At 31.9% G+C, this 27,900-nt stretch overlaps 2 protein-coding genes across 9 annotated transcripts in view; one reads left to right on the forward strand and one right to left on the reverse strand.

Moving 5' to 3' along the window:
* The window catches only part of LOC126892624 (zinc finger protein OZF-like), a 151,450-nt gene that overhangs the window by 100,795 nt on the left and 22,755 nt on the right, over positions 1 to 27,900 (reverse strand). The window contains exon 2 of one of the 8 annotated variants that reach the window (XM_050662242.1): positions 11,734 to 13,250. The exons of the other annotated variants lie outside the window; for them this stretch is intronic. Within the exon in view, the coding sequence (XP_050518199.1) occupies positions 12,037 to 13,250 (1,214 nt within the window). The 3' untranslated portion in view covers positions 11,734 to 12,036. Of the gene's footprint in view, positions 1 to 11,733; positions 13,251 to 27,900 lie in introns of those variants that run through there. 8 annotated transcript variants of the gene reach the window in all.
* On the forward strand, positions 1,460 to 3,137 carry LOC126892629 (piggyBac transposable element-derived protein 4-like). Its single transcript, XM_050662264.1, has 2 exons — positions 1,460 to 1,825; positions 1,878 to 3,137. Exons 1-2 carry the CDS (start codon positions 1,672 to 1,674, stop codon positions 2,960 to 2,962), a joined length of 1,239 nt encoding a protein of 412 aa, XP_050518221.1. The 5' UTR covers positions 1,460 to 1,671; the 3' UTR covers positions 2,963 to 3,137.

Raw genomic sequence — 27,900 nt, forward strand, 5'->3', positions numbered from 1 at the left:
TTTCATGATTCTGTTTCCTTTAGTTCTCGAGATATTTCTAATAGGACTTTTATCTGCCTCACCCTGTATACTGTGGTACTAACCAACAACCCACCGCAAAAAATAAAGTTGACGACAATAAATATTTTTTATACTAATATTGCTTCTTTACATGCTAAGTTTGCTGATGTTTTGTCATTTTCATCTTCTAATCCCGATATTCATATTTTTACTGTAACAGAATCCTGGTTAAGTCCCAGAATACCTAATTCTTTTGTAAAACTTAATAGCTATTCAATTTGTAAAAAATCTTTTGTTTAAAACTAGCTTTCCTAATAAAGTTGTTATGCACCTTCTTGTCATCTATAAACCAAACATTTCTTTTACTCTTACCAAATCAATGTCTGAATTTATTGAAAAATGTAGCAGAGAAAAAGAAAATTTAATCATTTGTGGAGATTTCAATTTTAAGGATTTAAAATGGCCAGTTCAAACTCCGCTTATTGGAGATAATCCCAGTGTTCCATTTTACAATTTATTTTTTCAAACCAATCTAAACCAATTGGTAACAGAACCTACTAGATATCGTCAAGGTAATACACCTTCAGTTTTAGATTTGATAATCACTAATGAGGAAGAACTTATTAGTGAAATTCATTATCTTTCACCAATAGGTATTTCGGACCATGTAGTTCTTCAGACACAAGCTCAACTGGACATTACTCAAGCAATTAATGAAAAAATAGTTAAAGAGTTTAGTAAAATAGATTGTGTTAAATTAGATCAGTATTTTAGAGAAGTAATTTGGCCGGATTTGGATAATTGTTCTTGTAACGATTCTTGGAATAAATAAAGAAATTATATATAAAGGAATAGATAAATGTTCTTCAAAGTACACTCTTAGGACTAATCCCAGAAGCCCTTGGATCGATAATCGACTTATCGCAATGACTAAAGAAAAAAACATTTTATGGAAATAGGTAAGAAAAAATCCAACTGAAGAAAATATACGTACACATAGACAATGTTCCAATGAACTGACAAAGGAGTTGATATTGTCGAGAAGTAATTATGAAAATAGAGTTAGCTCCAGAGGTCCCAAATCTTTTTACAAATACGTTAGATCAAAATTCTGTACAAAAACTGGTATACCGTTGTTAAGAAAAATCTAATGGCCAAATATGTTTGTGGTTGTAAGAGGTAAATATGTAAGAGGTTTGTGAATTATTTGCTGCAACATTTTCGAGTGCTTTTACAGTTGACACGGAGGTTGCGTTTTCAGGTTTGCCCACTACTGATAGAATAATGGAAAGTTTAACAACAATTGACATCTCTACTGAATTGGTTAAAGAGGTATTAGGTTCTTTAACCCTTTCGCTGCGTAAAGCGCACATGCGCGCCCACCTATTTCTTTGTAAAATGCGTATGGCGCACATGAGCGGCCTATGTATATGGTGATTTCCATATACATTTAAAATTGACTCAGTTTCAGATCAAGGAAACTTTGTCCGCATTTTATTAAAGGTCACTTCTATTCATAGGTGGCGTCGCGGCTCGGTGAATCATGTGGTTAGGTTTGCAGAGCTATTCATAGGTGGCGTCGCAGATCAGTTACTCACATAGTTAGGTTTTCAAAGGTGTTGTCGTTTCAAACGGTTTAGTGTGATTATAAGTTTAATTATTTGTATAATAATGGCTGATTTAAATAACGCTGGACCTTCAGGCGTAAAAAGACGTAAGACCGTGAAAGTGAGAAATGAAAAAAATCTGAGTGTTGAGGAATTGATGCAGTTTTTATATAATTCAGACTCAGATGAAGATTATGAAGACTCTGATGTAGATAACTGTAAGTAAATAAATGTAATAATAAACTTGTGGTCTGAAATTAATATTTTTAGTTGAAATTGAAAATGTTTCGGAAGACTCTTCTGGAAGTGATACTGAGGATGATGTACTACAGAACGAGTTAAATAATACCGTTGCAGATAATCCTGACGTACAGATTACAGACAATGAATGGACCGAAACAACTAGCGGTATGAAACAAATTCCATTTACAAAAAGAAGTGGATTGTTAGTCGATAGTCCTGGTGATAGTGCGTACGATTGGTTTAGGCTGTTGTTTGACGATGAACTTTTAAATATGATTGTCTTACAAACTAACAGTTATGCAGTTGAAGTTCTTTCTACCAGCAAAGGATGTGACCGTTCAAGGATTTCCCTATGGAAGGAATTAACAATATCGGAATTGCTAATATTTATTGGATTAACCTTCCATACAGGAACAATCCAATTGCCTAGCATACAAGACTACTGGAAGAAAAATAGATTATTTTCGACTTGTTTTTCTTCATACATGAGTAGAGACCGCTATTTGCTTATAATGCGATGCCTTCATTTTGCCGAAAATGTAAAAGAAAATGAACCAGTTCCAGTAGATCGACTATGTAAGGTAAGACCCTTGCTAGATCATTTTAATAACAAAATGAAGACGGTATACTATCCAGGAAAGTATTTATCTCTAGACGAATCTATGATCTTGTGGAAAGGAAAACTGGTATTCAAGCAATATCTCCCTAAGAAACGACATAAGTATGGAGTAAAGCTTTATATGCTGACAGAAGCCGATTCAACAATTTTGGATATCCATATATATGCTGGTGCAGGTGATGCAACTGCTGGTAAGTCTCATACAGAAAGAGTGGTGCTACACCTAATGCGTAATTTTTTCGACCATGGACATTCGCTTCATATGGACAACTATTACAATAGTTATAACTTGGCCAAATTACTACTGGATAAAAATAGTTTTTGTACAGGCACTCTGAGAAAAGATAGGAAAGGCTGTCCAAAAAACGTCGTAGACGCAAAGTTAAAAAAAGGCCAGACCAAAAGTATGTACCTCAACAACGTAATGGTTGGAAAATGCGAGACAAAAGAGATATCATTTACATTTCAACTGAATATAAAAATGAGATGGTAACCGTAAGAAATAGACGAGGGGATGAGAAAATTAAACCACTGCCAATCATTCAATATAATAAATATATGGGCGGAGTAGATCTTCAAGACCAAATGTCTTCTTATTATCCGCCGACACGCAAAACTTTACGTTGGTACAAAAAAATTGGCATACATCTGTTTCAGCTATATTTGCAAAATGCTCATAGATTGTATAAGTACCACGGAAATAACAAAATGTCATATTATAAGTTTCGATTGTCAATACTTGAAAAGTTATTACCAGAAAAATGTCAAGGAACAGCAGTTGTAACGGCAGAAGTAGCAGTTACTTCGGGTGTAAACCACACACCTTCAAAAATTGAGTTACATAATGAACGTGGTAAAACTCTTAGAAAAAAATGTCGGACATGCAATAAAAATAAGATACGTAAGGATACTATTTATCATTGTCAAGAATGTCCCGATAAACCTGGCCTCTGCTTAGGCAAATGTTTCAGAGAATATCATGTATCAATATAGAAAGACATTAGGAAAAAATTAATATTTTGTATACTTTTATTTTACATTATATGTTATTTGTTTATTTTACATCCTGTTTGAATGAATAAAATTTTAGTTTAGATAAAAAAGTCGATTTAATTTACTAAATACAAAAATTTGTATCAAGCGCACAAGTGCGTCCTCCGCATTTTTAAAAGAAATTCCTTGAAAACTGCGTACAGCGCACATGTGCGTCTTGCAAAAATTCAGAAGAAAAATTATAATAATCCGTTTTAACATATGTACAAAAAACAATTGTTGAAAAAATATCGCATTTAGTGTTAAAAAACTACTGCCGCACTGGTCAGCGATATGTATTTATTTGACGCAGCGAAAGGGTTAAAGACTACTGCGTCTCCTGGATCGGAAAATATTTCACCATTGTTATATCATAATTGTGCAGATAGTTTAGCGGCTCCAATGGCAGCTTTATTGGCCAAATCTTTGCATACTACTTCAATACCAGCTTCATGGAAATCTGGTATAGTAACACCGATATATAAAAGTGGAAATAAACTCCTCTCGTGTAATTATCGCCCAGAAACAATTCCACCAACATCAGTAAAAGTAAAGGAAAAATTAATAGCTAATAAATTAGTATCCTTTTGGTTAGAGCATAATGTTATTCCAGTTTCTCAACACGGATTTCTGCCGAACCGTTCTGTAACTAGCAACCTTCTTCACTCTCTTAATGAATGGACTTTACTTTGGACTGATATGAACCGATTGACATTATTTATATAGATTTTTTTGTGGTTAGAAAACTTCCTTTCTGAAAGAACTTTTTCGGTCAAAGTGGAAAATGTCTGCAGTGTTCCACGTGCGGTAGGCAGTGGTGTCCCTCAGGGATCAATATTAGGGCCGATTCTGTTTTTGCTGTACGGATCTGATTTAACGTGCGGATGGCAGTCAAAATCGGTTTCATATGCCGACAATTTAAAGTTATACTACTGTCCCGATATTGTTAATACTCTTCAGAGTGACCTTAACCAGCTATCAGAATGGAGCATGAAATGGGCTATTCCAATAAATCGGCGTAAGTGTTGTGTCGTTCAATGTGGATATAATAATCCATATATAACATATTTTTTGGATGGAGTTCCTCTGAAATCAGTAGAGGAAGTTAATGATTTGGGCGTGACGGTCAGCCAAACGTTAAGTTGGTCTACTCAAACAGCAAAAGTAGTCGGTAAAGCTAACTCTGCTTTATACCTCATATCAAAAGCTTTTCCCAGAATGTCTCCGGACTTGTTTTTGAAACTCTATAAAAGTTATGTCAGACCTCACCTAGAATTTGCAGTACATATCTGTTTGGTCACCTCATTTACAAAGAAATATTAATTTATTAGGAGTACAAAGAAGAGCTACTAAGCTACCTCTTAATTCTGAAAGATTAAGCCACGAAACTCGATTAAGAAAACTTAAGTTGTCTCCATTGACTTATAAAAGAGAAAGAGGTGATTTAATATCTACTTATAGAATTCTTAGGGGGGAATTTTGGGGAACAACAATTTTTTTTAATATCAGCGAAGATGCTAGACTGCGAGGTCATCACTATAAATTGAAAAAGAAATCTTTTAAAAGCACTGCAAGACAAAACTTTTTGGTTAATCGAGTTTTTGATAAATGGAACAGTTTAGGTGATGACATCGTAGGGCTATTAGCTTAAATAGTTTCAAAAACAGGTTTGATGAGAAATAACTGGACATTGTAACTTTATATGTGTAATGTTAACAATTTTTTGTGATTATAGTTTTTATAAAATGTATGGATATATTTTATGTTTTCACTTTATGAAAAAAAAATTGTAATCTTTATGTATACTTTCTAATTCTTGTATCTTTTTTTTTAATTTGCTATTGTAAAAAACTTTTGTAAAAACCAATTCTTTTGAATATTTATTCTAATTTAATTTTTATTTTGTAAGAGTTTGTTTTATGTTATATTACTTAGTTTAAGACCTACAATTATTTTGTATTTTGAGCCATATAAGCTTTGCTTTAGCTCGATATTATTGTATAATAATAATGGAACGGCATGATGCAGTGGGAAAAATCCTTCATCAAGAGATAGCTATCAAGCTGGGACTTCTCCAAACAGACCATCTCCCGTATTATCAATACGTCCCTGAGAGTATGCTTGAGAATGGCAACTACAAGCTATACTGGGACCGCACTGTGCTCACAGACCAAACAGTGGCACATAATAGACCAGATCTCGTACTAGTTAACAAATTAACAAGACAAACAACACTAATTGATGTGGCGATACCTAACAACAATAATCTACGTAGTAAATTTACTGAAAAGATCGCCAAATACAGAGATCTAGAAATTCAAATACGAAGGCAATGGAGAATGCGAAGTACCCAGACGATACCGATTATTATTTCTACTACTGGAGTCATTCCGAAGACCCTCCTCGAAAGCATAAAAAAGCTGGGTCTGAATGAACATCTTTATAAGACCATGCAGAAAGCTGTACTACTCGCGACGGCCAGATGCGTACGAAAATTGCTGGGAGATACACCTGCATTCCAAGTCACCTAGGGCTCGATAACACGGAAAGAGTCCCACCAGAACTCAATCCTTTTGATACCGTAGGTATCTGGGATGAGTCAATTTTCCCCTTAGAGGGAGTGAGAGCCGTATGGCTAAATCTGGATAATAATTATAAGTCAATTTTCCCCTTAGAGGGAGTGTGAGCCGTATGGCTAAATCTGGATAATAATAAGGTGTTAACCCTTGATATCTCAAAATTGTTAAAAAATGAGTTGACACCTTCATGCACTATTAGCTTCAGTTGTATAAATAACATTATTGCGTCTAAAAGTGCTTTACCGATGCAGATGGTCATAGAGAGAGAAAATTTAAAATTTTCACGGAATTTTAAACAGAACTGTCTGGGTGATGAAATATTTTGGATAAAGTTGCAAAAAGTAGCAGTTGTGGTAACACCAAAATTGTGAAATGGATTAGGTAGGTACTTTATTGGAAGGCCATATGTTTAAAATATCCCAGGTTGTCGAGGCATTTAAGGATACAGAAAATATTTTTACCAACAATATTCCATTACTAAGTCTGAGGAAAAGGAATGCTGATCTAAATTAGAAAAAAAAATGGCAGTGAAACCTGTGCACTAAGCTGCAAACTTACTGGATTCTTCTTTAACAGGACAAGGCCTCACTGGTGAAGAGCATATATTATTAGCTATGCAGTGTATAGACAATACATTAACCAATCATCCCAAGTTTATTGATTAAAAAGAAAACATTTTTACAGAACTAACAAAGTTCTGTGCAAAAGCAGACCTTTGGTCAATGGATTTTATTTGGCTTTCAGATTATATCTGTATAGGAATACAGATTACCTGAAGTAACTTCCTATATAATCAATTTTCGTTTGTGTATTTTATGGTATCTTTTTTATTTGAATATTTTTTTTTTAAATAACTTTTGAAGTTACACTTCTTTACGGTCGAGAAAGAAATTTTATAATGCTGGGCGCATGCGCACACAGACAGTATGTAGTTCGTTGCTAATCTTTCAAGAAATGTATATATCAGCGCTGTCAGCGCAAATAAGTCATTAAAAGGATATATTAATGTTTTTAGTAAATGTATTATCTATTATAATTTTTGTGTCTTTGGATTTGTCTTCCTCGGGAATAAGATATTTTATAATAATAGTAAGTATATTTAAAGTATTTTTGTATACTTCACTTGGTCTATTAAATTTGTCAGTATGTATGAGAAATCTTGTAACCTGTCAAAGCAAAGGGAATATAGCTCAGTGGTAGAGCGTGTGATCGGAGATCGAGAGGTCCCGGGTTCAAATCCCGGACGATTCATATGCTTTTTTTTGGTATCGTTTTAATAAAAAAATTTAAAGTGGTAGGTAAGAAAGTTAGTTTAATATTTAAATAAAATACAAATAACCTGTTAAGTATATTAATTTCGTTGAAATCATAATAATAGAAGTATAACTTCTTACGTGCGTACAAAGTACACACACATTCTTTTTTTTTTAATTTAAATTATAATGAATAATAACAAATATTCTGAGTATCTTTTTAAATTAAGTTAAATAACTTTTAAAAGTATTTTTGGACATTTCACTTTTAACAGAGTTTTTTTAGTCGTCATACGAGAACAAGTAAAGCTAACTACTGATTTGTATAATTTATTATAATAATTTTAATAAAAATGCAATAGACGTAAGTTTTCAATCTAATGGCATATAAAACAACATAATGTTACTCTACATCCCACCAGACTGAAAACAATTTGAACCTTCTCTGGTTACACCTCCGAGGCTTCTACAATTTGCAAGGTACAACGGATGCTGAGACTAAGGAAGATGAGGGAATTTTACAATTTATAATTCACGTCCCATCTGCTCAGCGCTGTAAAGTTCCAACGAGAATGGTTCCCTTCGTACTCCAATCAGAGTAAACGTAAATTAATAATGAATATTCATTTTTGATTTACATGTTTACTCTTAATGGAGTACGAAGGGAACCATTCTCGTTGGAACTTTACCGCGCTGAGCAGATGGGACGTGAATTATAAATTGTAACATTCCCTCATCTTCCTTAGTTTCAGCATCCGTTATGGCTTGCAAATTGTAGAAGCCTCGGAGGTGTAACCAGAGAAGGTTCCCATTGTTCTCAGTCTGGTGGGATGTAGAGTAACATTATGTTGGTTTATATGCCATTAGATTGAAAACTTAGTATTTTGCTAGCAGTTGCTGCTAGGGCATCTATGCCATTTCGTTCGTTGCAATCCGTGACTGCACGCCGGGGTTTGTTTAGGTTGGATCAGAGAGAGCAGCATATGTGCCTCCTGGGCCATGATTCTAATTCATTTCGACAGTCGCAATTTCATTTCGACACCGCCATGACAGCCGCAGAGTATAGCGATTCTTATTCATTTCGATATTAGTTACAACTGGGGACCTTATCATGTTGACACTACTCAGAATTTGGGTTGGCGCTCCGGTTTATTGGAATTTGTTGATAGTCTGGGAAAATTATCGAAAAAATGCCATTTTTGGGAAAAATTATTTACCAGCTATTTTATTGCTAAAATCGAATCTTAAGTTTGCATATATTAGTAATATTATGACAAGTCCGCAGAAAGTGTGTTATTTTATTTATAAAAAAATTAGCACTCCTAAATCTTCTTGTTTTTTTCAATTAGTGCATGCTCTGTAACTCCTAAGATTTTTCCTTTGAGCCAAAAACACTCAAATAAAAATTCACCGTAATTTAGTTCTGCACAAAGTAATTTTTTTTTCCGATTTCCTTCAACAAAAATTTTACTCAGAAAATCCGAGGTTTCCCAAAAAATCTGCAATTTTCAATTAAAATTTTAGGGAAGTACCTAATTATTTATCAATAATTAAATAATTGATGACATGAAAGATTTATTATAGTAGATTATACAAAGGGGCTAAATTATGGAATAAATTCATTTCTTTAAAACGGACGATTTTGGAGCAAAATCCCGATAGAGGTCGATTTTTATTTTTAAATTACAATTTTTTGGCATATATTTCATACTAGTGACGTCATCCATCTGAGCGTGAAGACGTAATCGATAATTTTGTTAATGGGAGTAGGGATCGTGTGGTAGGTCATTTGAAAGGGCGTTCAATTCTCTATTCAGTAATATAAACATTAATATCATTAGGTATTTATACAGGGTTGCCAAAAAATAATTTTTGAATTAAATTAATTGGCACAAAAAGAAGAATGTATGTAATTTATTTAACTCAAAATACATTGTACTGCTGTCAGAAAATAGAAAAAAAGGTTTATTTCACAAATAAACATTTGTTTTCGCTTAAATTAAATCACAAACGGCCTCCCTCCTACCTATTGGCAGTTTGAACATTTAATTTAAGCTAAAAGCAATGTTTATTTGCAAAATAAATATTTTTTTCTATTTTCTGACAGCAATAGAATGTATTTTGAGTTAAATAAATTACATGCATTGTTCTTCTTGCGTCAATTAATTTAATTCAAAAAATTTTTTGGCCTCCCTGTATAAATAATGATATTAATGTTTATAATAGGGCTTTTCATCGATTGTCATTTGTTTCGAGCTCCTGTCATATGTTGAATAATCTGTGTATAATATTAATATTTACGGATTATACGAAATATGACAGAAGCTCGAAATAAATGACTGTGAATGAAAAGCCCTATACTGAATAGAGAATTGAACGCCTTTGTAAATGAGCTACAACACGAACCCCTATTCCTATTTAAAAAATAATCGATTCCGTCATCACGCTCGGATGGATGACGTCACTAGTTTGAAATATATGCCAAAAAATTTAATTCAAAAATAAAAATCGACCTGTTTCGGGATTTTTCTCTAAAATAGTCCATTTTAGAGAAAATGAATTTATTCCATAATTTAGCCCCTCTCTGTATATCAGTAGGAGACCGGCGACAATCTAACCAATAGTTTAGCAATAATTAAAATGTTAATTAAAAAATTTCGGTCGAAATAATAACCAGAAAGATTATGATACACCAGAATAACTATGATTTTCGTATAAAAAAGCACTATACCTATTCAACGTACCTTACAGGATTGAAATTGGACCATTTGAGCGGTCTCAGGAATGTTATAAAGAAACATTTTTTTGGCTTATAAACAAATAGAACCCCTCAGAAATGATCATTATCAAATACTTAATTACTGTCACAACTGTCAATGTGAACTTTGATTGGGTTGCTGAAAACATAATTATTGATAACAATTATGAAATTAGTTAATCAATTATGTTTTGTTGTGTTAATTGATTAACTAATCTCACAATTATAATCAATTGTTTTCAGCAACTCAACCAAAGTTGACATTGACAGTTGTGACAGTAATTAAAAATATTTGATAGTGATCATTGTTGATTAGCGTTCGAACAACCGGCCCTAAATTAAATTAAGTTAACGCTGTTTGTGCCCTTTTCGAAGAAAAAAAATTGAATTGCGAGGAGTGATTCCAGGTATAACCGGTCAAATTTGACCGGCATTTGCGACAGAGTTATAAACAACAGGATTTTAATCTTTGAACCATTAGATACCTTTTAATTCCGGTCCTCTTTGCACATACAAATTTTCATATCTTTAAGACACTCATAACAAAAAAGATTTATGTCACTGTCACCAAATTATTTAATTATTGATAAATAATTACTTCTCTCAAATTTTAGTTGAAAATTAAAGATTTTGTTTGGAAAACCCGAATTTTCCGAGGAAAATTTCCGTCGAAGGAAATTGGAATAAATTATCAATGTGCAGAATTAAATTACTGTCAATTTTTATGCGAGTGTTTTGGTTTAAAGTTAAAATTTTCGGAGTTATAGAGCAATAATTAAAAAAAAAAGATTTCGAAGCGCTAATTTGTTTATAAACAAAATAGCACACTTTCTGTGGACTTTGCACAGCTATATTACTAATATAGGAAATCTTAAGATTTGATTTCAGCATGTCCAGCAATAAAATAGCTGGTAATTAATTTTCCTTGTTTTTTACTAATTTTCCCAGATTATTACCTTACATCTTTCATTGAGTTGATGATTCATGTTGTGGACATTCTCAATTATTATATTTCTAATTTAATACTATTCTATCTAATTCCTCAAAACAAGCAAATCTCAATTAAACCCAGCCATATTAATACCATTTGCTTTAGTTTTCCTTGCAAGAAATAAACAAAACACATCTAAACTAAACCTAACCTCGCTTTTGGCCATTCATTCATCTCCGTGTCAAATAATTTCGACATCGAAATTATAATTTCAACCACTTTTTTGGAGTCGCTATTAATTTCGATAGTCGCTATTTCGTGACGTCATTTCGTTAGTTCAACTAAAATCCACAAAGCTCGCACAGTCGCATTTCGACGTCGCCATATTGAAAGCGACTTGTTTAGTGTCGAAATTTGATTTAGAATCAGGGCCCTGATGAGAGACTAATAAGTTTCGAAACCGGTAGAGGTGCTTGCTGCACTCTCTGATTGGACTAGAATATGGTGCGGCTGTATTTTCGTTTTGCAACGAAATTGAAAATGGTTATCCATTTTTGAAAAATGCAATATTTCGATAAGTTTCCAATATTCCCAGAAACTTTCTGGCGTTTGAATCTTCCCGGAAATTTTACATCACTAGATACATATAAATATGTTCTTCTTGCTACAGTATTTACTTTTGTTAACTCTTAGCAGTGTTGTTAATTGAAAATTCACTATTTTTTATATAAACTGTTTATTTATAACTTCTAATTATTATTTGTATCTACAATTAATTCTTAAAATGACAATTGACGAATGAGCGTTAGCACATGTGCGTTTAAACTATGAATATTGTTTTTGGCATATTTGGGCATAAAAACAGTTTGTATTTTCTTCTTTGAAAACAGTTTGTTGAAAAATTTCACATTCAAATGGCTTTTTACCAGTATGCACTGTCAGATGTGCTTTTAAATTGTTCTCATCGGTGAGTTTGCACATGTGCTTTTAAACTAGAATAATGTGAAAACTGTGTTAAAATAGTTTGCATGTGAAAGGTTTTTCACCAGTATGTACTCTCATATGACTTTTTAATGGTGCCTTTGTTGAAAACATTTTGGTGCCAATTTCACATTCAAATGATTTTTCACCAGTATGCACTGTCATATGTGACTGTAAAACTTGTTTCGTTGAAAACTGTTTGTTGCAAATTTCACATTTAAACGGTTTTTCACCAGTATGCATTCTCATATGTGATTTTAAAACTTGTTTCGCTGATAACTGTTTGGTACAAATTTCACATTTAAATGGTTTTTCACTGGTATGCACTCTCATATGCCTTTTTAAATGTGCCTTTGTTGAAAGCATTTTGGTGCAAATTTCGCACTCAAATGATTTTTCACCAGTATGCACTCTCATATGCGATATTAAATTGTATTTCGTTGAAAACTGTTTGGTGCAAATTTTACATCCAAACGGTTTTTCACCAGTATGAACTCTCATATGTGATTTTAAAACATGTTTCGTTGAAAACTGTTTGGTACAAATTTCACATTTAAATGTGAAATTTGTTACTGGTTTTTCACTGGTATGCACTCTCATATGCCTTTTTAAATGTGCCTTTGTTGAAAGCATTTTGGTGCAAATTTCGCATTCAAATGGTTTTTCACCAGTATGCACTCTCATATGCGATATTGAATTTTGTTTCGTTGAAAACTGTTTGCTGCAAATGTTACATTCAAATGGTTTTTCACCAGTATGCAATTGCATATGTACTGTTAAATTACCCTTCATTGAAAACTGTTTAGTGCAAATTTTACATTCAAATGGGTTTTTATCAGAATGCATTCTCATATGCGACTGTAAAATTTGTTTCGTTGAAAACTGTTTGGCGCAAATGTTACATTCAAATGGTTTTTCACCAGTATGCACTCTCATATGCCATTTTAAAATTTGTTTCGTTGAAAACTGTTTGGTGCAAATTTCACATTCAAATGGTTTTTCACCAGTATGCACTCTCATATGTGATTTTAAATATGATTTAATTGAAAACTGTTTCTTGCAAATTTCACATTCAAATGGTTTTTCACCAGTATGCAATTCCATATGTACTGTTAGACATCTCTTCGTTGAAAACTGTTTGGTGCAAACTTCACAAGCAAAAGATCTTTTTTCAGTGTGTGCATTACTTCTAGCATGATCTGTTAATAGGCTATTCGCATCAGTTTGCCTATCTTTGCAAGAGAGACCTAAAATTATAATTATCTGTTAATCAGTATAATTAAATCAAAAATGAAAATTAATAATGTATGATAGATGTCAAATATACGATAAGTTTGGGAAATAAGCATTTTAGGTCGTGCATATAATAAAATATATCGTCGTAATAATAAAAACTAGACATTCGTGTTTATTATGCAGTATGGTCAAATGTAAGAAATAAATTCGTTATTTCGTAAGCCAACGTTACGGAAAAATCTCGAAAGATCAGGGAACACAAAATTTTACGAAACCCTCCAAAAAAATAATAGGTCTGGATCCCGCGTATGAAAAAAAAGTTGATTAATAGCAAGCTGAAAATTTGTTAATAGCTTAAGGGTGTCTAGTCGGATAAACTTTCATATATGGGAACACTGTAACAGGGACAGTTTTAATTGTGGAACAGGTTAAAAATTTGGAACGGTCAGACCACGAAGACGGCACATTTATTTTGTCCGACAGAACAGATTTAAACTCCCCGAACAGAGATTACACTCTCATGCAAAAATCAGACTGCTATTTATCACCTGTCATAATTCCTGTCATTTGACATATTCTACATGTTCCACTCATTAAAACGCCCATTTGGTGATAAATAGCAGTCTGATTTTTGCATGAGAGTTTAATCTCTGTTCGGAGAGTTTAAGTCTGTTCTGTCGGACAAAATACATGTGCCGTTTTCGTGGTCTGACCGTTCCAAATTTTTAACCAGTTCCACAATTAAAACTTCCCCTGTTCCAGTGTTCCCATATATCAAAGTTTGTCCGACAAGACACCCTTAAGCTATTAACAAATTTTCAGCTTGCTATTAATCAACTTTTTTTTCATACGCGGGATCCAGACCTATAAAGGAAGGATGAAAATTTGGGAATAGGTAGTTGAAATTGTCTATTATTATATTCAAGTTATGTAAAACAATCCCGACGCACTGTTGCCAAAGTTTCGCAGAACTTTCGAAAAAAGGTGTGCTACTATTTCCTGAAGTGATATTGATGACGCGCTACAGTTGGCTATTAAGTTGTAATCCACGTGGTAAACTGAAAATTGATCAAAGGCTCAATGGTGCAACGCGTATGTTTCGTAAGCTGAGCTTAAGATATTTGTCTTAAGTTTAATAGCCAAGAACAATCTGACCCAAAAAAAAATAAAGGAAGGATGAAAATTTGGGAATAGGTAGTTGAAACTGTCTATTATTATATAAGAAAAAGTTTACAATTCTACATCCCCTCCATTTTACAAAAATTGGGAAATACGGGGTGAAAAATATTTTCTCGGGAGTGAAAAAATATACGTTCAAACCCGGAATTGGATAAAATGACTAATCAGACTAATTCTAAGCAATTGTTCTATAGAGTTTTTTCACTAAGTCAATACTTTTCGAGTTATTTGCGAGTGAATATGTTCATTTTTAACAAAAAAAAACATGTTTTTGGGCGGTTTTTTGCAGATAACTCAAAAAGTAAATATTCTAGCGAAAAAATATTCTTAGTGAAAATATAGCTTATAAAAAATTTAAAAAAAAATGGTGTACGCTAGAGGTCTGCAGAGCCAGTAGAAGCAGAGTTGTAGCTAATAAAAAGTAGGTTCTTCTTCGTCAAATTCCAAATCGAATATTTCAATGTGAAATAACCAAAAAACAGAGCACTTTTCGGGGAAAATTCATTACAACTTTTTTAGTGTTTAAAAAAGGTTTTTGTTTTTTAGAAAAACTTCTAACATTAAAAATAAGCGAGTTACGCTCAAAATATTGTTGGTCCCTTTATTTTTTGGTACAAACATCGCGAAAATCACCCCCTAATTAGCTTCCCAAATAAAATTAATCGTTACTATTAATCTATAAGTTACATTGGTTCAAAGTGCTCATTTTTGAAAAAAATTGGGTTTAAAATAAAACATTTTTTTTTACTTTGAAAAAAAAAATGGAATTGTTTATGGAATTAACTTAAAAATTATTAGTAATACCATAAATCTTAAAGAGTAATAAAATGTAGGTTTTGGTTTTCTGAATATTTTTGTTTTTTGTTTTCTTTTTAGACAAAAATTGGTTATGCTATGGCTGTTCAAAATTTGCCTAAACTCGTGATTAGTTACTCGTTCAAGCCATTTTAACTACAGCTTTTTCAAAATTAAGCACTTTGAACCGATGAAACTTACAGATCATATAAATAATACATAAGCAAAGTAACTTGTGAAGTGGTAACGATAAAATTTATTTGTGATGCTAATTACGGGGTGATGTTCGCGATTTTTTTACCAAAAAATAAAAGGGACCAACAATATTTTGAGCGTAACTCACTTACTTTTAATGTTACAAGTTTTTTTAAAAAACAAAAATAAACCTTTTTTTAAACACTTTAAAAAAGTTGAAATGAATTTTTCCCGAAAAGTGCTCCGTTTTTGGGTTATTTCACATTGAAATATTCGATTTGGAATTTGATGAAGACGAACCTACTTTTCATTAGCTACAACTCTGCTTCTACTGGGTCTACAGACCTCAAGCATACATTTTTTTCAGTTTTTTTATAAGCTATAATAAGAATATTTTTTCGCTCAAATACTTACTTTTTGAGTTATCTCCGAAAAACCATCCAAAAACCTGTTTTTTTCTGTTAAAAATGAACATATTCACTTGCAAATAACTCGAAAAGTATTGACTTAGGGAAAAAACTCTATAGAACAAAAGTTGCTTAGAATTAGTCATTTTATCCAATTCCGGATTTATTTTGAATGTATATTTTTCACAATTGAGAGGGGGTATTCCCCTCCATTTTTGTAAAATGGAGGGGATGTAGAATTGTAAACTTTTTGTTATATAATAATAGAAAATTTCAACTACCTATTCCCAAATTTTCATCCTTCCTTTATTTTTTTGGGGGTCAGATTGGTCTTTGATCGGGCTAAGAGGTCGATTTTTATTTTTAAATTATGACTTCTTGGCATTATTATATCCTACTATGGTATGTTTTTTAACCAAGAGGAGTGATTCAAATTTACCGCTCTGCATTGCTTGTTTGTAATTGGTCCAACCGCAGGCAAGTTTACTCCACTGTTATAAAATTTTGACACTAATGACAGTTATCAAATTTTGACACTAGTGACATTTCATAGGTTAATTAAGTTATATCGGCGATTTTTGTGTTTTCTGTGTTATTCCTTTAATTTTTAGATTGTTAGTCTGTTTTTGTATAAAAAGCAGTTGTTTTTGGAACTCTTTAGCGACGTATTAATTTTATATAATATTTATGGATAACCGTTGAGGGCCGACTAGATCAAACAAAAAAGAAGATGTATTTGGTTATTATTCTAGTGACTTTCTTGGGTGTGAATCTGTCTTTTTAGTTTACTCCTCCTGGTTAAAAAATAAACTATAGTGACAATATACATATAAGCGTGATAACTGTAATGATGTGTTACTTTTGATATTAACAATGAATAATGTTATGAAATAGGGTTTTTGTCGCGGTTCTGTAAGAATTAGTTTGCTAAATAGTTTTTTAAATGTCTTTATTATAATCTGAATTGAATATAAAAATAAATAATTAAATGAAATCTAAATTTAAAAACAATAACTTTAACTTGAAAAACTTTCTACAATTAGTCACAAACAATTAAATAAAACAAATTTCAGTACCTTGTAATTTCTTTCACTGAAAGCCTTCTTAATATCTTATAAATTTAAAATTATTGGGTGGCTGAATAATTATTGGATGTAACACCAGGTCAATGGTCAGTGTCAAAACTGTCAAATCAAATATTTTTTTTCTTCTCAATATATTTTAGTTCAACTCCAGGATCAGGAATCAGAATACTATTGAAGTTATACTTCTTTAGGCGCGATTGAGATCGAGGGTGAATTTATATTAATCTGCGCGCATGCGCACACCGACAGTATGATATTAGTCGTTATACGAGCTCTGATTAGGTGTTGAAATGATCTGTCAATAATAAATAATTGTTCAATATGAAGGTAAACAAATGTATAATATATTAGTTTTATTGTTGTGAGGACAGAAACAAAAAAGTTTATAATTGTAGTGACTTTTAAATAGTTTTTAAAAGCAACAGGTACGTAATAATTGTAAATGTATCATAGGTACCTACCTATTTGAACCTACCAAAATACATAGATGTAATACTTTTATTTACATAATTTGATTACCATCAAAATTTCTATCAATATTCACCTAATATATTGTTTTCTTACTCTATGTTTTGTTGTATTTTTTCAATTCTAAATCATTTCAATTCAAAATCAAAATAATTTAATTTAATTCAAAAATGTCAAAAGTTTAATCCGTTTAGTTAGTCGATCTTCGCACATAATGACACATTGTCTCCGTGGCGAAGCGTTTAAGGCGAATGAACCCCAATACCAACCGCGCTGATAAGCTGGTTCGAATCCCAATAGAAACTTTTATGTTTTTATTTTTGAAGATATTCTTCTTTAGCGGCGAATCGATTGAGGGTAAAATTGTACATGATCCGCGCGCCTGCGCACACTGACAGTATGTAGTTCATTGCTAATCTTTCAAGATAGGTATGTATGTATCTGTAACCGTGCAAATAAGTCATTAAAAGAATATATTAGTGGTTTTAGGAAATGTATTATTTATTATAATTCTTGTGCTTTTGGATGTGTGTTTCCCTGTAGTAAAATAATAAAATATTATGTAAGCATAACATTTTTACACTATATGTCGCCGTGTTGTGTAATTATATCCGAAACTAACATGTCTATTTCTAGGGCCTCGCTGGAGTAGTGGGAAATGTGTTAGCACTGAGACTGGAAAGTTGCGGGTTCAATTCCTGGGCGATTCATATATTTTTTTTTATTTTTGGTTGTTTTAATAAAATTTTTTTGAAAGTGGTAGATAAGAAAGTTAGTTTGATTTTTAAATAAAATACAAATAACCTTTTAAGTATATTTACTTCGTTTAAATTACCTATTATATAATAGAAGAATATCTTCTTACGTGCGTACAAAGTACACACACATTCTTTTTTTTTATACATTTTATGATTGTAAGTATATTTATTATATAATTTTATTTTCAGAAAATACGTATTTAGTTAAAAATTTTTCCGACAATTAATGTTCAGAAATCATTTGTGGCATTTTTAATGTGTTTGTGTGTGTTTTATTCTTTTATTATTTTAATTTTTGGCACTGTTTTAATAAAAATGTTTGAGAAGTAGTAAGTATAAATTAGTTTAATATTTAAATAAAATATAAATAAAAAGTATATTAATTTCGTTTAAATCATATAATAGAAGTATAACTTCTTACGTGCGTACAAAGTACACACACATTCTTTTTATTAATATATTACTTCACAAATTATTAGTATTTATAATGACCCTATATGTCCAGGACTGTAATAGCTTAAGGTTCCTATGTGTCTAGTACGTTGGCGGTTACTGTATAGGTACTTCTTGCTACAGTATTTACTTTTGTTAACTCTTAAATGTTGTTAATTTAAAATTCACTATTGCTTATATAAACTATTTATTTACAACTTCTAATTATTATTTGTACAATTAATTCTTAAAATAACAATTATTGTCGAATGTGTTAGCACATGTGCTTTTAAACTAGAACTGTATGAATATTGTTTTGGGCATATTTTTTATGTAAAAGGCTTTTTACCAGTATGCACTCTCATATGCGCCTTTAAAACCTTCTTCATTGAAAACCGTTTGGTGCAAATTTCACATCAAAATGGTTTTTCATCAGTATGCACTGTCATGTGTTTTGAAAACTTGTTTCGTTGAAAACTATTTGCTGCAAATGTAACATTCAAATGGTTTTTCACCAGTATGCGCTGTCGACTGTCAGATCGCTCATCCGAAAGAAAAGTGTCCCAACTCGAAAAACCACTTAATTTAACTGTAATAGACTAAGAGCCGCTATAGGTGATAACTTAAATAGGCTATAACTTAAATAGTAGAACCTAAAAGAAAAGGTTTGAACACTGTGCCGTCACTTTTTAGTGGCACATGCGTCGACAGTGGCACATCAAACTTTCCACTTATGGACGGGATAAATAAAAAGTTACCCTCCCTTACTAACAGAATTCATTTTTTTTTAATTTTTTTTAAGTTCTATGTGATTAACACATAAGATTCAGCGTAATTTTAACCCACCACCCCCTTCCCTTTGCCCCCACCATCAAAAACTTTATTTTTCGATTTAATTTTTTTTGGTGGGATGCAATCAATTTTAAAATTTCAAAAAATCCACACGCATAGTTAAGGCTTTTATAAAACATGTCTAGTTTTTATAGACCTGTAGGTTGAGTGTATAACATCAAAAATTTAAAAAAAAAATTTTTGGAAAAAAGTATATAACTTTTTTTTTGGGGATAGCTGTAGATCTAATTTTCTCTTAATCTTGTGTATTTTATCAAACACTATATTTATAATTTTTTTTAGATTTTTCTGTAACGCCGGTCACCTTCAAAAATACAAAAAACTGTTTTTTAAGGGGGGTTTGAACGCGTTTCTCCCATTCTTAAATATTCTAAAGGACTCGGTTACTTAAGTTACATATAACCTATAAAATCGAAATTGATTTGATATATTATGAAGTCTATAAAATAGGGAAAATCCCCAAAAACCCCCCCAAAAACAGTTTTTGGGATTCTTGAAGGTGGCGAGCCTTACGGAAAAATCTGAAAAAAATTAGAAATATAGTGTTTGATAAATAACACAAGATTAAGAAAAAATTAGACCTGCAGCTATTCCTCAAAAAAAGTTATACTCTTTTTTGAATTTTTTTTTTATTTTTTGAGGTTATGTACATACACTCTACGAAATTTTTTTTGTCAAAATAAATACGGAAGTGGCTAATTTTAAGCAAAAGCTGTTCTATAACTTTTTTTGAAAACTTCATACTTTTTGAATTTTTCGTGGCTAAAAATTGGCCATTTTCATTGAAAAATTACACCTTTTCGGACGATTTTTTTCGAATAACTTAAAAACTATACATCTACCCAAAAAAAAACTATATAACACATTTTTGTAGCTTATAAAAAACAAAGAGATCCGTTCCTTAATAAATATTTTAGTAATAATACAAAATAGAGATAGGTAGGTGAAAGAGTTTTTTTTTTTTGGTGCATGCTCAAATCTGTGTATTCAACTTGAAATAACAGAGAAACGTTCGATTTTAGGTGTGTAATAACAATACCTTTTGTAGTGCTTGAAAAGTGTTTTAAAATGAGCAATGTTAAATGTCGATTGCATTTAAACTTAGCGAGATATGCTGAAAAAAGTTGATGACTAATGTATTTTAAGAAAAAATGAGAAGGATATTTAACTCCTCATCCACCAGACTTTAAATGCATCGTTTTCCTTTTACAATACCTTTAACTATAGTGTTATTTCTATGTACAAAAAGTGGGACGGGTTTAAAATTAATGGTTTTTGAAAAAATAAGATCAAATTATAGAGCGCATTTTTAAGTTTTCTTAAAAATCTTGAACATAGAAATAATACTATAATAAAAGGTACTGTAAAAAGAAATGATGCATTTAAATTCTGATAGATGAGGTGTTATATATATATTTCTCATTTTTTCTTAAAATACATTAGTCATCAATTTTTTTTGCAGCATATCTAGCTTATTTTGAACGTGATCAACATTTAATATTGCTAATTTTAAAGGTCTTTTCAAGCACTATAAAAGGCATTGGTAGCATTATACACCTAAAATCGACCGTTTCTCTGTTATTTCAAGTTGAATACACAGATTTGAGCATGCCCCAAAAAAAAACAAACACTTTCACCTAGCATATCTCTTTTTGTATTATAACCAGAAGATTTACGTAGGAACGAATCTCTTTGTTTTTTTATAAGCTACAAAAATGTTTTATACAGTTTTTTAGTTAGATGCATAGTTTTTAAATATTCGCAAAAAACCGTCCAAAAAGGTGTCATTTTTCAATGAAAATGGCCAATTTTCAACCACGAATAACTCAAAACGTATCGAGTTTTCAAAAAAAGTTATAGAACAGTTTTTGCTTAGAATTAGGTTCTCTAGTGACTTCCTTAGTTATTTTAACCAAAAAATTTTCCACCCCCGAGAAGGGGTGGGAACCGCCCCCGCGCCAAAAGCGCACATTGGCATAGGGTAGACTTTGAATTAGGAGGTAAGTAGAGGCTATTTCCAAAATTTCATTAAAAATCCATGCAGTAGGATAGAATTCGGAGGTAATATCCTGTTCTTGCTCTCATTGACTGGTAGTCGTCTTTTTTGAGATGGACGTTGAGAGGTGACTCATATTTTTTTGCAGAAATTTCTTGGAATTCACTCATATAATAATAATTGAGTTATCCTCCCACTCAAAAATGTCCGGAACATTGTTTAAATAATCAAAATGTCAAAAATTTAAGGAAAAATTCGATTATTTTCTTCGTTTTTTGATTATAACTTTTAAAGTATTCACTCACGAGAAAAGTTGTACTAACATAAAAGTTGCGTAATTAAATTTCCTACAATAAAGGATTGGTTACAAATTTTAAAAATTGTCACCCTTGTTGCAAAGTAGCAATAATTGCGAAAAAACCATAGAAACAAGTATTTGCATTTTACATTTTTCAAACAATTTATGCTATACTTAGGACCTTCATATTTTACCCAGAAAAACTTTATGACATAATAAAAGAACACAGTAAATTTCATTAAGATCGGTTTAACAGATTTTGCAAAATAAATTTTGCAATCCAGCTTTCGCAAAGAAAATCATTTTTTCAAAATGTCGCAGGACTGAAAATAAAGCAGATAGCAAGTTGAAATTTTTTTCGCATATAGAAGAATACTGTACCTTTCATTTGCAATTTTTAAAATTACAATCCATTAACATTCACGGCGTCAGGAATTTTGTTATTTTGTTGTATTTTAATATTTGAATCGCACAAAATTCAAACTAATTTGATTATTGTTTGTAAAATATTGTTTAAACAATTGAATATGTTTAAAAATAATAAACTTTTATTCTCTAACTTAAAATATATGAGCAAAGAAAGTTTTTTTCCAAAAAAAGTGTTATTTCAACGGACAGAGTATGTGTTTTTATTTTGCAATAAATAAATTTATATATTTATATCGAAATGTACTAAAAATTAAAATTTATCAATCATTATCAAAGGTCATTGGAATTCCCAATCAGAGCAAACTATCCACTGTCCTGCGCGTAGCACCAAAAAAATCTTAATGAAATTCACAGTGTTGTTTTCTTATATCATTATAGTTTTTCTGGGTAAAACATGAAGGTCCTAATGCCTGGTTGCACCAACAGATCTTAAGCTTAAGTCGAGAATATCATAAGAATTAATATAATATAATTATAATATATTACAATAAGAATACCATCATATAATAATAGATATAATTGATAAGGTAAGAATCTAAAATTATGGTGCAACGTAAGTGATACTCAAGGAGGCCCTATTTATAAGTAGAGCTCAGCTAATCTGGAACTTAAGATCCGTTGGTGCAACTAGGCATAAGTGTTTTATGTTAATTATTGTTATTTTGCAACAAGGGTGAAAATTTTTAAAATTTTTAGCGAATCGTATATTGTAGGAAATTTAATTACGCAACTTTTATGTCAGTACAACTTTTCTCGAAAATGAATACTTTTAAAGTTATAATAAAAAAACGAAGAAAAATATCGAATCTTTCCTTCATTTTTTGACATTTTGATTATTTAAACAATGTTCCGGGCCTTTTTGAGTGGGAGGATAACTCAAATATTAGTATATGAGTTATCTCCAAGCAATTTCTGCAAAAAAATATGAGTCACCTCTCAACGTTCAAATGTACTAATATTTTTACAGATGCCTGGTCTATGGCGTAAAATTAAAAACGAAGACTATGGATAAGTGATTGTTTCTAATTAGTAAACGGCAAATTCACAAAGAGCGAGAATTGATCAACGTCATAAGAATGAGAAAGTTCCAATACTTCGATCATATAACGAGAGACCTAAATATCGCTTACTCCGGTTGACCTCTTCTTCACGTGCCATCTCCGCGACGGAGGTTGGCAATCATCATGGCTATTCTGATCTTAGATGTTGCTGCTCTAAACAGTTCGGTTGATAGTTACTGCAAGTTACGCAGTTGATGTTACGTGAAGTTACGCAACCACGAAATTCGTCTCCTTCCTACACTTCTCTTGCCCTGGATTTTCCCCTGTATAATCAACTGAAGTATGTTGTATCTCATTACTCATAACATGCCCCAGGTACTGAAGCTTTCGTGTTTTGATGGTTTCCAATATTTCCAGTCTTTTGTTGACTCTTCTCATGACTTCGTTGTTTGTTGTATGCTCGGTCCATGATATCTTCAGGATTCTTCTATACACCCACAGTTCAAATGCTTCCAACTTTTTAGTAGTCGATGCGTTAAGAGTCCATGCTTCTATCCCGTAAAGCAGAGTCGAGAAAATGTAACACCTTGCCAGCCTAACTCTCAAGTCTAATTTCAGTTCTCTTGCACAAAGTACCTTTCTCATTTTATTGAAGTTTGTTCTTGCTTTCTCTATTCGAACTTTGATTTCTTTGGAGTAATCGTTTGTGTGATTAATTATTGTGCCAAGATAGTTATAGTTTTCTACTTGTTCTAAAGTTTTACCTTTAATTGTCAGGCTTTCATCATTATTTTGGGTTTTTGATATCCTCATGAATTTAGTTTTCTTGATGTTTATTGATAATCCATATTCTTCTCCATACTCAACTATCTTGTTCATTAGCTTTTGGAGGTCTTTAAGGTTGTCCGCTATTATGATAGTATCGTCCGCATATCTAATGTTGTTAATTGGCGTTCCATTTACCTTTAGTCCTGTTTCTCCCTCAAGAGCTCTTTTCATAATTTCTTCAGAGTATGCATTGAATAGTAGTGGTGACAATACACACCCCTGTCGCACTCCTCTTTTAATTTCGAACTCTTCTGATGTGTGTTCGTTAATGCGTATGTGTGCTTGCTGTTTATAATATAGATTTGTTATAATTCGAAGGTCATTGTATTGTATTTGTTTTGCTTTGAGGACGTCCATTAGTTGTTTGTGGCGTACTTTATCGAAAGCTTTGTTGTAATCTATGAAACAGACGTACATATCCTGGTTCACGTCCAAGCATCTCTGGATTAGTACGTACGTTGAATGCAAAGAGAGCTTCACGGGTACCTACGCCTCTACGGAATCCAAATTGCGTTTCTTCAATATCCATATCAAGTGTTTGGTAAATGCGTTTATGAATGATCTTTAAAAACATTTTAAGTGTGTGAGACATCAGGCTTATGGTACGGTGGTCGGTGCATTCTCTAGCATTTTTCTTTTTTGGGATAAAAATAAATGTTGAGGTCAACCATTCATTGGGTATGTTACCCGAGTGATAAATTTCATTAAATAGCTTTAAGAGGACATCTATGTACTCATTTTCTATTATTTTAAGAATATCAATAGGCAGTTGATCTGACCCAGGGCTTTTTCCGTTACTGGTGTTTTTTAGTGCATACAATATTTCTTCCTTTGTAATTTCTACACTTGTTTTCCTGTTTGCTAAAGATATGTCTTGTAGGTTTCCTCTTTCGTCGTCGAAAAGCTCTTCCATATATTCTTTCCATCGTTTTAGCTTTTCGTCAGTCGTTATAATAGTGTTTCCATTTTTGTCTAAAAGAGTTGTGTTGTGATTTCTTTTTTGCAGCTCTGCCATTTCTTTAACCTTTTTATGCAGGTTGAATAGATCGTATTTGTTCTGAAGATCTTCTATCTCTTTACATTTTTCCTCATAGTAAGTTTGTTTTGTCTCTCTTATCTTTTTTCTGATTTCATTGTTAATTATTTTGTAATTGTGATTGTCTTTGTTCTTGGCTTGTCTTCGTTGGTCCATCATGCCGAGTATCTCGTTGGTCATCCAGTTGTCTCTCTTTCCGGTTGACCATTCAGGGCAAAATCGAAGAAAAACGCTGGATTGGAAGAAAACTGTCCTGGCTGCGTAACGTTAGACAATGGACAGGTCGAACGGTCGAGGATTTGTTCCTTATAGTTGATGAAATGTTTCTCGGTCGGCAGTTGTTAATACGACGATAACCAACGCTTGAAAACAAGCACGGCACACAAAGAAGAAAGAAGAAGAGGTAAAACAAAAAAACTATAATCATCCGTGTGATGAATTACCGAAATTATCTATAACGTTTGAGTTAAAGTTAAGATAACGTTCAGGAATAACGATCCCATAACTATTTTGGTAAAACTCGGTGTGATGTATGCGTCACCGTTACGAGATAGTTATTTCCTCAACGTTATATTAGAAATACCATTTGAGGAACAAAGCTTGAAGTAACTAAGAGAATCTTATGTAGAAATAGTACAAGTTGGAGTGAGAGCGAGAGATTGTTCGGAACATGCTACAAGATAAGTAGATGACCGTAAAAGTAAAACCCGTCGTCAGCCACCGCCGATGACCGAACATCAAACAGCTGTTTAGGTTCGGTGGTGTTTCAAACGGTAGATAGAAACAGGGTTGCCAAATTAGTGTATTTTCCCACAATTTTGGGGGTAATTTGAAAGCGTCTATTGAAATTTTTCTAAGCAGAAATTGTAGTGGGATTTTTTGGGGGCGGAAAATTATGGAGGATTTTAAGGGGTCATGGTAAATTAAATTTGCGAATGTACATAAAATTTCTTTCTTCTTTTTTTTTTTTAAAAGAGAAAAATCAAAGAAGCGGCTCTAATTATGCTAAACGAAACCAATTGTGTCGCAAATTCCTCGGTGGAATGCAGTAGGATGTGGATACCCATACTGAAAGAGGAAGTCAATAGAAAGAAAATACCACAATTAGTAAGTCAATAGTCGAGTTAGTACATATTTTATATTTTAGTATTACTTATATATCCATGTATTATTGATATTATTTATAATTTAAACAAAATTATAGTAAAGTCAGAATTTGGTATTAATTTTGAGAGTAAATTAAATGTAAGACCAAATACTTCCGATGTCGGGATAGTATCACGAGGTTTTTCCTGGTTTTCCCTCGTGATTTACTATGAGATCTCTAACGCGAGAATTTTAATGTCACCGTTGCATGTGGTTGTCTTTTTAAAGACAGATCACATGCTATGATTTTTTTGTGACGGATATTCTTGAGTTGGGGTTGATTTCATGTAATCGAATGAACTATCTTGGAACGCAACTCATAAATATTGGCAATATCATTTTAAAGTCTTCTATTTTAAAATGTATCATATGTATCTGAATTGCCGATATAAATGAGTCAAATTAAATAAATTATTAGAAGAATTTTCTTACTAAACAACAACATTTTTGTTTATGTTAGTAGTATTTTGTATTTTGACAACGGCACCCGATTTGGGCGTCGAAACGTTAATAAAAATCATTTTTAATAATATTGTGGCTTATTTCCCATTATAAATAGTTAAAATTAAGACATACGATAAATTTCATTAGAATATAAATATTTTTCCCTTATTTCACGACGATGAGCTGGCCAAATACCCAAGTAGGTGGAGGCAAATAAACTAAAGAAGGAGAAGAAGAATATACCTAAATATAACCATAATCATAACTATATAATAAAACTATGTGACGTCACGGGTCGTTTGAACTATTTTATACCGCAGAAGACTTCAAATTTGTATTTCTAAGTTATTACGAGTTTTTGAAGCGTGAAATTTTGAAAATCTCATTTTTAAACAAAACTGAACATTATTATGTAATAAAAAATGTGCAAGTTCCTTATTGCTATATTAACCTATAAATTTTACTTTTTACTTTTACCCTAAGATAGAGAAGAAGAAAGAGCAACAATAATGAACATGGAACAAGCTGATGAAGAAGAATTGATCTATACAGAAGTGAAAGATAAAATCTGCAAACTAAAAAACAGGAAAACAGCGGAAGACGACGGAATATGTGCAGAACTTATCAAATACGGAGGGGAGGGAGTTGTGTGTGTGTGAGAGAGAGATCATGGCATCAGACAAAATTTATTTACCACAAAACATGAAAATTCTTAATGGGATAGCTATGTATTTTCGGCTGCAAGCTATGTAAATGGGAATTAATTTTTTTCGAGTAATGAGAAAACTAATAAGTATTTTTGAAAAATTTAAACGCAGAATAAAAGATTACGTTCTTACCGAGGGCCGAAAGTCCCTGAAAACTTCTATAATGTTTATTTTAATAAGTTACAGGGGTGAAAAACTAAGAGAAAATGTAGTGTGATTTTTAATTTCAAATATCTCATTCAAAAGAAACTTTTTATTTATTCTAAGGGACTTCCGGCCCTCGATAATAATTTAGTCTTTTATTCTGCGTTTAAATTTATTAAAAATATTTATTAGTTTTTTCAGGATTCGAAAAAATGGACACCATGTCCGTGGTGATATTTTCAAAATCGAGCATTTGCTATCTTTGTCATACAACGCCCTGAGTCAAATAGAATATGATAACAAGACAGTGACAGTTTTAAATATTTGACATGGCATCGGGAATATTTTGAGTTGTTGGTTAAATAATATTAATAGTGTATTTGATAAATAATTGATTTAAGACGTGAACTTAATGAAAAGTTATTTATTGTTTATTATTTACGGAAGATCCAAGAGAATAT

The sequence above is a fragment of the Diabrotica virgifera genome, chromosome 9 (assembly GCF_917563875.1).
Source record: "Diabrotica virgifera virgifera chromosome 9, PGI_DIABVI_V3a".
NCBI lineage: Eukaryota > Metazoa > Arthropoda > Insecta > Coleoptera > Chrysomelidae > Diabrotica > Diabrotica virgifera.

Coding starts and splice junctions, on each gene's coding strand:
- LOC126892629 (XM_050662264.1), top strand. CDS start 1,672: ATGGCTGATTTAAATAACGCTGGACCTTCAGGCGTAAAAAGACGTAAG. Junction 1,826..1,877: donor AGACTCTGATGTAGATAACT/GTAAGTAAATAA, acceptor TAATATTTTTAG/TTGAAATTGAAAATGTTTCG.